Source organism: Lithobates pipiens, unplaced genomic scaffold (genome assembly GCF_037356315.1).
Source record: "Lithobates pipiens isolate NorthernLeopardFrog02 unplaced genomic scaffold, aLitPip1_a1.2 Scaffold_3, whole genome shotgun sequence".
NCBI lineage: Eukaryota > Metazoa > Chordata > Amphibia > Anura > Ranidae > Lithobates > Lithobates pipiens.
In genome coordinates, this window is record NW_027507790.1 from 195,329,413 (window position 1) to 195,342,638 (window position 13,226).

Below are 13,226 nucleotides of genomic sequence, written 5' to 3' on the forward strand. Positions count from 1 at the left end.
CTTTTCCCAAAAAGTTACGTTTAAAACACCGCTGCACAAATACCATGAGACATAAAATATTGCAACAATCGCCATTTTATTCCCTAGATTCTCTACTAAAAATATATATAATGTTTGGGGGTTCCAAGTAATTTTCTAGCAAAAAATACGGATTTTAACTTGTAAACACCAAAATGTCAAAAATAGGCTTAGTCATGAAAGGGTTAAACACACCTCAGATGGGAGAGCCTTTAATAAGGCTCGCCAAGCCCCTATGCAACAATCCTGCTAAGCACCTTTAGCCTGCCAAGCAACACCTGATGACTCACGTGACCCGGGTAAGGAGAAATACACTGCTGCAAATGCCTGGTTCAGAGCCTGCTCTGTGTCCCACAGCTGCCTTCTGGAAGCACCGCATGCTTGGCATATACAGCTTAAATAAGCTGGTGGTGCACTGGAACGGTTCTGTACATGCGTGCGCCCACGCACATGGTTGTATTTGCGTATGGCGCAAATCTCTTTACATCTAGATAAAGGCTATGGTGCATGCGCCATGGCCGCCAAACGGCTAAGCCCAGTGGCACTCTTGTGAATGCACGTGCACCATGGCGAACCAAGGCGAAATGGCGCACTGTTGTTCGCCATCATAAAGGTAACAAACAGCCAGACACAAGCAATAAAAGGAAAACTTTACAAACACCCACAGCTAGCCCAAAACTATCCCATATGGCCACAGCACACAGGTGACCAGCCTCTAGCTAGCTTGACTGATTGTTACAATCACTGGGACACCCCACAATAAGTGGATAAAGGGGTTTCACTTACCCATCCAGGTGCAGGGCAACTTAGAAATAAAGACCCAATCTTCGCACCTTCACAGCGGGTTCCTGTCACTTGAGGACCTTCAAGGACTGGGTACCCTTTTCATGTTTAGGGTCCACTCCCTTGGACCTGTACAGAACCCTGCAGGAATGCCTTAGCGCTGTGGTGTCCAGGATTCTACTCCGCAGGGTCCATCGCCGAAGGCACCATTACAGGCAAAACCTCCCAGGATCTTGAGTCTTCTTTGCGAGGCTTGGGTACCATTTATCTAAGCATATAAAGCCTGCGTCAAATGGATCCCATCAGCCAGTCCATTGATTAATTTAAGAACCGTTTGTAGGACTAGAGACCTGGAGCCCAGAGAGCTCAAACAACCGTGCTATCCACCTTGCAGACACTGGTAAAAAAACCGAAGTACTTTCTGTATGGGAGGGGTTACTGTATATAGGGGGATCACTTCCTGTCTAAAGACCTTTGATCTACCGGTGTCCATTTACCTGAAGATGAAGTATAACCCAGCAGGTAATATTAGCCTAACTCTGTGTGCCATGATGCATGCAAAAGAAATAAAGCTTTTTTGCCAAGACGCTAAACGCTACATTTGGAGAGGAGTCAACAAGGCCTATGATGAAAGGTACACCATTTCTACTGTGAAACATTGGAGGGGGAATCGCTGATGTTTTGGGGATGTGTGAGCTACAAAGGCACAGGAATTTTGGTCAGAATTGATGGCAAGAAGAATGCAGAAGGTTATCAAAAAATAATGGAGGAACATTTGCATTAGTCAGCCAGGATGCTGCCCATGGGACACTCCAACATGACAAGGATCCAAAACAAAAGACCAAGTCGACCGGTCATTGGTTACAGCAGAATAAAGTGAAGGTTCTGGAGTGGCCATCGCAGTCTTCTGACCTTAATATCATTGAGCCACTCTGGGGAGATCTCAAAAACATGCAGTTCATGCAAGACAGCCCAAGAATTTACAGGAAAGGAATGGGCAGTTTTACCATCTGAGGAGATAAAGAGCCTCATCCACAAATGCCACAAAAGACTTCAAGCTGTCATTGATGTTAAAGGGGGCAATACACGGTATTAAGAACGGGTATGTAAACTTTTGATCAGGGTAATTTGGGTAATTTGTTGCCATTATGATTTAAAAAGAGTAAACCCAGTTGATTGATAATAAATGGCTTCAGCCAAACACTAATCATGAGTGAAAAGTGTTTTTGCGTCATCATTCATATTCTCGGAAAAATGGCCAAGAAATCATAAATTCAGCCAGGGTACGTAAACTTATGAGCACAACTGTATACTGCTACAGGGCGGTCCTCCTGCGCAGAATCACATGCACACATTTTATAATTATATATATATATATATATATATATATATATATATATATATATATATATATATATATATATATATATATATATATATATATATATATATATATATATATATATATACATACACACACACATATACACACATATACACACACACACATATATACATACACATATATATATCACTATATGTATACGTAAACAAGGCTTTGTGATGGATTTTGTGAATAAAAAGCATCACTGCCCCTAGTACACAAAAACGCTGGATAGGGAAACAGTTAACTCTTTGATTTCCCTAGATGTTTAAGCCCTTCCCAGCCAGTTTCATTAGTACAGTGACAGTGCATATTTTTAGCACTGATCACTATATTAGTCTCACTGGTTCCTACAAATTGTCAGTTAGTGTCTGATTGACGCAATTTTGAAGTCCCACTATAAGTCGCTGATTACCACTATAAAAACAAAAAATAATTCCAGTATTTATGCCATAGTTTGTAGATGGTATATTGTTTGCGCAAACCAATATACGCTTATTGGGATTTTTTTTAACCCCAATAAGCGTATATTAATTGGTTTGCGGAATACATATTGGCCTAAATTTATAAATGTGTTTTTAGCTTGGCATATGTTTTATAGCAGAAATTAAAAATCTTTTTTTTTTTTTTCAAAATGGTCAGTATTTTATTTATAGTGCAAAAATAAAATAAAAAATGGCCTGGTTAATGAAGGGGGGGAATCTTCCAGAGGTCAAGTTGTTAACAAGGGTAAATAAATCACAAAATGGAACGGACACTCTCTCAGACTACATAAATCACCAAAGTTCAATTTTAAAGATTTTAAAGACTGTCACTAGTGCACCCCTGCCGACATTTCAATCTCAATTTCAGAATTTCAATCTATGATCAGCAGCATGAAATGCTGCTGATCATAGATTGCTGTTCATAGCTCAGAACAGGCATCGCATTTAGCTGGTCAGCGTGCTATGATGGTCAGTCTATATAGTTGATCAATACATCAATTATGCTGCTCTACTCCGTCTATTAGACCAGTAAAGATTTCCCCCCATAAGAATAAAATAGCAAACATGAACTACCAAATATCACTTCGGGTGAAATGACACCCAATATTGCCCTTGACACATCCTTCATAGGAAAATTACATTTATTTGGCTACAACATAACAGAGAATACTGTCATAAATAACAAAATTTCAGAGCATCAAACGCTAAAGAGGAGTTAAAAGAGGAGGTAATACAATGAACAAAGGATAGGATAAAAATTTTTTTATTTTTGTACTCACCGTAAAATCCTTTTCTCTGAAGTGCATTGACGAACACAGCTCCTTAATCCTTGACCTTAGGGTTATGATGGCACCTTCAGGAGAGGACTAGGCAGCACCATCCAGGGGGCAGTCCCCCTGGCTATAACCCCTCACCCTGCTTCCTGCAGCTCAATTAGTCAAAAAGCAGTACAAACATAAACAGGAGGGGTGAGAGCTATGTCCGTCAATGAACTTCAGAGAAAAGGATTTTATGGTGAATACAAGAATCCCATTTTTCTCTTTTGTTCATTGATGGACACAGTTCCTTAATTCTTGACCTTGAGGATGTCCCCAAGCAGTGTCCAAAAACGAGGGGTGGAAACAGCAAAACATAACTTCACCCACATCAAAAGGAACACCTCAATAGAGGAGTTGCCATCTTAAACGGCCAACATCAAAGCTGCGGCCAACTTATGCATCAAAAGTTGCCTTTACAACAAAACTTGTAACTTAAGAAAGCATAATTTGCAACCTTAAACAGCCGCCTGCAAAACTTTGTGGCCAAAACAAGCATCCGAAGATGTGCGCATACGTCACCATTGTAGAATTTAGTGAAAGTGTGAATAGAGGACCGAGTCACAGCCTTAGACACCTGGGAGACAGACGATTGATGTCGGAAAGCCCAGGAGGTTCCAATTGCCCTGGTGGAATGAGCAGTGGCAGGAAAAGGGGGCACCCACCCCTTTAAGGCATAGGCCTGAACCACGATCTGTCTGATCCACCTAGAAATGGTGGACGACGAGACCGCCAGACCTTTTTTTTTAGACCAGCAACCGAAACCAACAGAGTCTGACTTCCAGAAGGGAGCCGTAGCAGACATATACACCTGTAGGGCCCGGACCACATCCAGGGAATGTAAGGCGACCTCTTTTGGGTGCGTCGGCTTAGGACAAAAGGATGATAACACGATGTCCTCATTTAGATGGAATGCCGAAACCACCTTTGGAAGGAGAGAGGGCTGCGGACATGGAACTGCCTTATCCTTGTGGATGACCAAGTAGGGAGACTTGCATGACAAGGCCACCAACTCCGAAACCCTCCTGGCAGATGTAATAGCCACTAGGGAGACTTCTTTCTGAGAAAGAGTCAACAAGGGAATCTCCCTAATGTTTTCAAATGGCGGTTTTTGGAGCTCCGATAGCACCAGATTCAGATCCCATGGGAGGTAGTGGGGGTCGAACTGGAGGGACTACGTGTCAAACCCCCTGCACAAAAGTACCCACCAATGAGTGAGTCGCCAAGGGATGTTGGAAAAAGACAGCCAAGGCTGATATCTGTCCCTTGATGGTGCTCAAGGCAAGTTTCTGACCCACTCCTCGCTGCGAAAACAGCAGGATCCTGGAAACGGAATAAGTGCGCGGACGCCACCCCATCTCCTCACACATTGGAGATGTAAGCCTTCTACGCACGATGGTAAATCTTCCGAGAAGACGACTTCAGCTGTCCTCAGCAAAGTGGAAATTACTGAGTCCGACAGACCTCGGTCCCTTAGCACCTGGTTTTCAACAGCCATGCCGTTAAAACCAGCGAAGTTACAGCAGGATGAAGTATCGGACCTTGCGATAGAAAGTTCTTTCGCAGCGGACATCCGGCAATAATGCCCCCATGGAGCCACCAACGTGTCTGACGAGTCCGCCCAGGGGTCTCTTGTCCTGGATACAAACCCCTGCCCCTTCCGACTGAGCCGAGAGGCTAGGAGGTCCACATCTGGTGTACCCCACCTTAGGTAAAGGAGCCGGAATACCTCAGGATGTAAGGACCATTCCCCTGGGTCCAGCATCTGACGACTTAAGTCGTCCGCCTGCCAGCTTTCTACGACCAGGATGTATATGGCCGACAGAGCCGACACGGGTCGCTCTGCCCACTGGAGGATGTGCGTGACCTCCCGTGCTGCAGCTGAGCTCCTTGTTCCTCCTTGATGGTACGCCACCGCCGTGGTGTTGTCAGACTGGATCCTGATCAGACGCCCTTGTAGCCTCCTTGACCATGTGGAGAGGCACAGCCTGATCGCCCGATGCTCAAGCACATTGATCGGCAGTTGGGATTCTTCCCGCGACCAAAGGCCCTGGGCCGACTGTACTCCCAGAACATCCCCCTCCTCACCCCAACCAGTCAGGTGGGCGTCCGTTGTGATCACCGTCCAATGGAGATGAAGGAACAATCTCCCGGACTGAAGGTTCGGAGACCTCAGCCACCAGAGAAGGGAATCCCGGACTAGCTGGCTCACCCGAATTTGACAATCCAGGAATAGTGGGGATTTGTCCCATTTTGACGAAACCTCCTTTTGTAGGACTCGAGTGTGAAATTGAGCGTATGGTACCGCTTCGAAAGTGGCTACCACAAGGCCCAGAACATGCAGAAGCACAGCGACGACCACCTGCGGTTCACCAATAACCTCACCGCAGCTTGAAGAGTCTGCAGCTTGTCTGAAGGGAGAAAAACTCTTGCTTCTGAGTCCAACAGTAAGCCCAGGTACTCCAGGTGTTGAGTCGGCACCAACACCAACTTCTTTAGGTTCAGCACCCAACCAAACTCCCGGAGAGTCTGTATGGTGATCGTTACATCCTTCCTCAATTCTGAGGCGGAAGCTGTCATCAGAAGGAGGTCTTCCAGGTAACCTACGATTGCGATCCCACATTGCCTTAACAGTGCCAGAATTGGAGCTAACACTTTGGTAAAGACTCGGGGCGCTGACGCCAGGCCAAAACAGAGAGCCACAAACTGGTAGTGTTCTTCCCCGACTGCAAATCGCAGAAACCTGATGCCTGAAGCATATGGGTACATGTAAGTAAACGTCCTGGATATCCAGGGACGCCAGGAGGTCCCCCTGATGGAGTGCAGCGACCACGGAGTGAACCGATTTCCATCTTGAATCTTTGCACTTTCACAAAGCTGTTGAGGGCCTTCAAGTCCAGGATTAGACGTACCCCTTAATTTTTGGGGACTACAAACAGATTGGAGTAGAATCCCTGAAACCTTTCCGGCATAGGCACAGGTACCATCTCCCCATGCAATAGCAGGTCCTGTACTGTCCCGAACAGGGCTTCCCAATGAGCCCGAAGCAGAGGTAGGTTAGAGGGAAAAAAAATATCTGTTTGGAGGACAAGAAAAACTATCTTGTATCCAGATGAAACCAGTTCGCAGACCCATTGGTCGGACAGTAGAGAGGTCCACCGAGCTGTCAACTCCCGAAGGCGACCCCCCCCCCCACCCGAGAGTTGGGCGGAGGGAAACCTTCCTGCGGCAACATTTTTGCTCGCAGACTTGTTTGGGATGCTTTTGTCCTTCAGCAGGCTCCTTGTTGAACTGGTAATGCTTATCTGCTGACCCGGGCGGGTGAAAAAGCAGTTTCTGAGCGGAAAGAGGGCCCTTGCCTACGGCGTGGCTCCTTACCCTTCCTGGACTGTGGGAGCAACGTGCTCTTCCCGATAATTTTTTTAATAATGTCATCCAACGAAGCGCCAAAAAGCCTCTCCCCTTGGAAGGGCAAATTCGCCAGTGTTTTTTTTTTTTTAGATGCCTGGTCCGCAGACCAGCATTTCAGCCAAATCAGGCGCCATAGCACCACTACGGATACAGATGCTCTAGAGAGCAGGGGGACCGTATCCAGGGCCGCATCAAAGATATACTTAAGGCCATGCACTAACTGGTCTGCCAGCTCTACACAGACTGGGGGAGACTGTTGCTTCTCCAATTCACGGTGCAACAACTTTGCCCATTCAGTAAGCGTCTGCGACACCAAGGCCATGGCCAGCATAGGTCATAACGCTGACCCCACTACCGTAAACATGGACCGGCCACTGCCTCGGCCGTCCTGTCAGCAGGGTTCTTGAAGGCAGAAGTCCCTTCTACTGGAATCGTGGTTACTTTAACCTGGATACCGGGGGGTCAACGACCAAAGGAGACGCCCATTTTTTCAGGAGGCTCGCCTCAAAGGGGTAACGCACCGCCATTCTTCTTGGGACTGAAAAGGCCTGCTGCGGGCTTCCCCATTCCTTGTAGATGAACTTATCAAGCTTTTTTTTACCCCCTTGTGCCTGCACGCCGCTTCCACCCTGGCAACAAGTTCTCCAGGACCGCCGACAAAGCGCACATAGGCACTGCATTTTTTGCAGGCGAGCCGGTTGCAATAACAGGGATGTCTGGGGAAGAAGCACCAGCTTGAGACACCATGCTGACCCTCACTCACCTGCCACAACTTAGGGACTTAAGGCAAGATACACAAATCCCACCCTCCTAGCTGCTCACAGGCTGAGGGGCCCCTCCGCAGGACTCACCACCCTGACCGAGTGCTGCGCTGTGCTGCCGCTGACCACTCTGCCCTGTTTCAGTCACAAAGTGCTCAGAGTGAAAACCGCGCTGTTCAAGAGGTACACAGACCCAGCACTAGAGGTAAAAACATGCTGAGGCTACAAGAAAATGGCCGTCGGCCATCATTGGCACAAAAATCACCAAGAAAATGGCCGCAGAACCTTCTAGAAAATGGCCGACAGCCCATACACTGCATAAGACTACAAGAAAATGGCCACGGCCTCTCCTGAGGTAAATTTACTTTACAATAGTCAGAAAAAACTGAGCTGCAGGAAGCAGGGTGAGGGGTTAAAGCCAGAGGGGCCACCCTCTGATCGGTGCTCTGTGCAGTCTTGCTGTTTTTACATGCGTTACATATTTTGCCTAGTCCTCTCCTGAAGGTGGCGTGATAACCCTAAGGTCAAGGAGGGTTAATGTTAATGACCTGTGTCTGTCAATGAATGAAAGAGAAATAAGTCTAGAGCATGATCACATTTCAAGCATATATAACATCACTTCCTTCATACCTGAAACACGGCTCTGTGATCTTCTACCACCTGCTCTTCCATCTCCACCATCTGTGACACGGCTTCATGAAACGTGAAGAGCTGTGGGGACACCTCTTCTTCCTGAAAATGTGAACAGATTATAATTGCTGCCACATCATATTGAGCTAAAAGATATGGACATCAATTGTATATGGTACAAAAAGTATTGGCATAGAATGCGGATCTCTACACTTACAGTAGACTCATTCTAGTACAGACACAGGCACAGGCACTATGCTCAAAGCCCTTTGCTTGCGGAATGGCATGTGTATAGGCGATTGAGTTTTTTTTTGGAAAAGATCTTGAACAGTTTCACTGTAATCCACAAACGAACATTATTCTATGTAGGAACACCCTTAAAATTCCCTTCCAAGTTTAAAAGTGCCAGATGTTTGGTGCTCATGTTTCTGGACTGTACAAGAACAAAAGCAGTTAAACAATGCTTCATACGCCGATAGAGAACATCCCCTCCACCTACCTTGGGGACCTTTTCATATATCGGAACATTAACCAGCAGCTTGCTTACCAGCTGACAATGTGCTACATCGAAAGCAGAGACAAGATACCTCTCTGGGAAGTGAATACATCCCAAATGTGTGCTCATTTGTAGCTGGGTGTTTTTAAGGACTTTGAATAAGCAGAAGGAAGCTGATCAACATGGAGTACTAGACATTGCCCTGGACCTTACATAACAGGAGGCTGCCATTTTCAGTGCTGCTGTGTCTTTAACATCACACAAAAAATTACTTTGCAGTATTGTAACTCTCCATTACTACCAATCAAAAAAAAAAAAAATTTGGTTTAATTTATTTACCCTTTTTTCTCTTCACACTCCACTCTCACCCTGCTCTTATTGCCTCATGGAATAACCACATCACATACTCCAAAAGGTATTGGCTTCCACACAGTGGCTGGATGAGGACAGACATGGCGGCACATCATCAGAGAGCCGGCTGCAATAACCCATAAGAGGCAGTTGGTTGATGAGCTAAAAAGGGTAGACGGTGCTGCAGGATCTGGCGTGCAGCAGATCACCGGATGTGTAGATCCCCATCCCATCAAGGCTAAGCAGCTGCACTGGACTTTTTTCATGGGGCCGCATATATGTGTATGTGTCTTTGTGCTGGGAGTGTGTTACACAGCATGTTCCCAGCACAGAGACTGTGGTCTCACTGTGAGCCATGGGTCTTGTACTAACAATCGGGACCCAGAACTCCCGGCTCACCTGATGGCTGTGCTAGCCTCTGGTTGGCCATCACAGTGATGAGTCGCTGTGAAGTGTTTCTCTCTGTGAATGGAGAGAGATGCATTATTTTTTCCTCTACAAAGAGAAAGATAAACCGGCGTAAAAAAAAAAAAAAAAAAAAGAAAAAAAAAAAAATTTGAAGAAAAAAATACCAAGATGGTTTTCTCCAAGTCAGTGCCAGGGTTACTGTTTGGGTAAAGGAGGGTCAAAAGTCAGGGTCAGCATATTTTGGGCTGGAATTTATTTTTTAATTAGCATCAGTATCAGTGTTCGTGTGTGGGATAAAAAAAAAACAAACGCGCACTAGTGTTTCTGGGCTGTACTACGGGTACATACAACATACACATATGTGGTATCGCTGCAATCGCCAGAAGCAGGAGAATTTCTTTTGGGTTGTTCTTTGGTGGTAATTTATGATAGTAACAAAAATACAGCTAAATTTTACTTTTTTTTTACCATTTTGGGCCAGTTCTCCTTTGATATTACTAAAAATCAGGCGCTTAAAAAAAAAAAAAAAAAAAAAAAAATAATGAATAAAAAAAAAAAAAAAAAAAAAAAAAAAAAAAAAGAAGAAGAAGGAAGACCAAGGTGTCCTTAAGAAAACAAGATATAATCCACCTGGCTGCACAAAGTAATTGTGACGATATGTATCGTTTTACCAATGCAGGTCAAAGTAGCAAAATTGTGCTTAGGCAATAACATTTGTTCTAACCTTAGGTGTGAAGAGGTTAAACGAGATACATTATAATAACCTGACATAAAATTGCTCAGTTAAAAAACAAAACAAAAAACAAACCCTACATGAAATACATATAGACCTCCCAAATGTACACAGTCCATGCAGCATTCAGCAATGACATGAATCGCAACAGATGGTGTAATAAAGGAATCCACCCACATTTTGTTCACACAGAAGTTTGAGGTCATCCCTCTGAGGAGAGCTGCCTACTCCCCACAGTGACTCCAGGTCATCCAGCTGATTCGGGGCGTGATGCAACATGGGGCGCGGGTCTCCAACACAATTTGGATCAACAGTCAGCTCTTTCACTCTGAAACAGAAGATGATTTATTAGACCAATCTACTACAAGAGACAGTGAGAAATAAACATATGATGTAATCAAATATTCTTAATGTAAAATGCCCCCTGTATAGATCTCCTTGTAAAATGATCAGCAATGTTCCATCCAAGCTTAAAGTGGTTGTAAACCCTTTACAACCACTTTAAACTACACTGCTACACTAAGCTGCACTGGATATCTCCTAAACCTGCATGGTTTAGGAGATATCCCTGTATTTGCATGTGCTGACGTCATCGGCACATGCGCACTTAAGCCAACTGAAGCAATGGCACATACGTGCTGTTGCTTCAGTTGTACTGTGCTGTTCCCGGCGGCTCACACGCGCATGCGGGGGCAACGCCATCACTGCGCCGGACAATCGCGGTGCTGTTCCTGGTGGCTCCCACGCGCATGCGGGAGCAACGTCATCGGGGGGAGACTAGGACCGCTGCAGGGACTTCGTTCTTGGGTAACAATAATGCATACAAAGCTCATTACGCCTTTATCTTGCAGTTTTTTTTTTTTTTTTTGCAATTGTTAAATTGCAAAACCTCTGGTTTATTGCAAACCACATTTTTTTTAACATTCTACAAATGCTGGTTACATTTATTTACCTTTCTGATGAAAGTCACTGTACTTATGGACAAGAACATCCTCAAATCCTGTAACTGACCATGGTGGAAAGCCATGCTATGGCCACCTGCCCTCACCACATCTGTTCCTGTCCATACATTGCCAAGATCAGTATATTTCTGAACTGCTGCAGACGGTACAAATCAATAACAAGCCGACAGGCTCCACAGATATCTTTATCTCACATGGAGATATAAATCCACATATCCACCAAAATCTACTGCTCCAAAGAGAGTAATGGATGGTCCGATCGGGTCGCCTGGAAAACGGACAGGTGGACCCGATCGGTTCGTCAGTGTGAAAGGGGCCTTATGCAGCTGAGAACAGAGGGAATGTGATTACTTATTAAAAAGGGTATATATATTATTTCTTGGTTATATCTTTACACAAATGTTTTGCCTTTCATTTATATTTTAAACTGAATCGCTTGTTTTAAGTGATCATTACAAATCACTTTAATTACCTATGACAATTACCTATGACATATTGTGGCGCTTTCATCTCCACTACAGATGCTTCTTCAGGCTCTCACCAACATCTGAGTTGAAGCAAATCTGTTTACAGAGTTCAATAGCTCAAAATGCACACCCATTCTAATAAAACTTCTGATCTAGCAGAAGTGAATTGTGCTCCTTATCCGCCAAAACAGGAAAGAAGTTAAAAGCTCTGTAGAATCGGCTATTAAGGAATCATATAAATTGTAAAGGAATTGAAGGTCAACTGATGGAACTTTCCGATACTCCCTGTCTGTTGCTTAAAGGTGCGACAAGGAGATCTCTACAAGATGAGAGCTTAAAGAAAGGAAAAAACAAAACAAAAAAAAAAAAAACAAACAAAAAACACACCTCAACAGAAAATAAATTCATGCTACCAAACTATAATGGAAAATCATATAAGCATGCAAAACACATTAGAAATGAAGAGCATGAATTAAAGAAAGAACAGAGACCAAAGCAATACACATGGGTGATAACAATATCTGAAATGTAGAAGGCAGGTTAGACCTGGTGAGCGTAGGAGAGAAGTCATCATACTCATAGGAAGGAGAGAGATCAGAGCGACTTCCGCCACCCTGAGAGAAGGGAATATCCGACGGACTAATTCCAAATTCCTTTACTCTGCAGGCCCAAGACACAGCAGAAAGATGGAGGAAAGGTTGAGAAGGACACAAAACATTTCATCACTGTCCATCCACACAGTTAGGCAGAGAGAACATTCACACTGCCAACACATATAACGTCAGAACTAGGGATGGGAAAATCAATTTTCGATTGGCTGCTTGCCTGGCAAATTACTACCCTGCAACTCTTCTGAAGATTTTTATACTGACTGAAACTCAACCAGCTCATGAATGATAACCAGATTCATGCGAACCCCAACTCACCAGAGATCGGGTAGAGGATGAATTCAGCAAATCAGAAGCATCAAAGAGCTGCAATTCACTTGCAAATCAAATCATACGATTAGCTCATCTCTAGTTCATAGCTTTGATAAAAATCAATATGCAAAAACAATGGGTAGTATACACTTCATTATAAACTGCCACCCCAAATCAATACTTCAACAGGAAACATGTAATAATGTTCACTTGTAGACTTCACCTCTTGTGTACAATATGTAATACCATACATGATTTGTGTCAGACCATGCAAAGGTCATCTGCAATAAAGACTGATAATGTTGCTTATAAAGTAAAAGAGAATGTAAACAGGAATTTTGATGTGCCTGTAAATTCCATAACGAAGTACAGTACAGGACAAAGGAATGGATTCCTCAGCCAGCCAAAGATTTGAACCATGTATGGGCAGGTTGAATGTACCCAAGTTGATTTGATCAATCAACTTAGGTACAACCAGCCTGTTTAATTTTAAATGCGATTATTGCTAGTGGCTGTTATGGACGCTAGCAATAATTACTGTTTCCCGACGGGAGAACGCATGGCTCAGCGGGAGGGATTTCCCCCATTGACATTGACTGACT

The 13,226-nt window shown here is 44.3% G+C and overlaps 1 protein-coding gene across 5 annotated transcripts in view; it reads right to left on the reverse strand.

Moving 5' to 3' along the window:
* Positions 1–13,226, reverse strand: part of KIF2A (kinesin family member 2A) — a 127,972-nt gene that overhangs the window by 16,286 nt on the left and 98,460 nt on the right. For 3 of the 5 annotated variants that reach the window (XM_077462672.1, XM_077462673.1, XM_077462675.1), the window contains exons 17-19: positions 12,251–12,364; positions 10,453–10,603; positions 8,288–8,389 (exon numbers count right to left, since the gene is read on the reverse strand). In XM_077462672.1, coding sequence (XP_077318798.1) covers positions 8,288–8,389; positions 10,453–10,603; positions 12,251–12,364 — 367 coding nt within the window. The remainder of the gene's footprint in view (positions 1–8,287; positions 8,390–10,452; positions 10,604–12,250; positions 12,365–13,226) is intronic. The other 2 variants (XM_077462677.1, XM_077462676.1) reach the window with 1 other exon arrangement.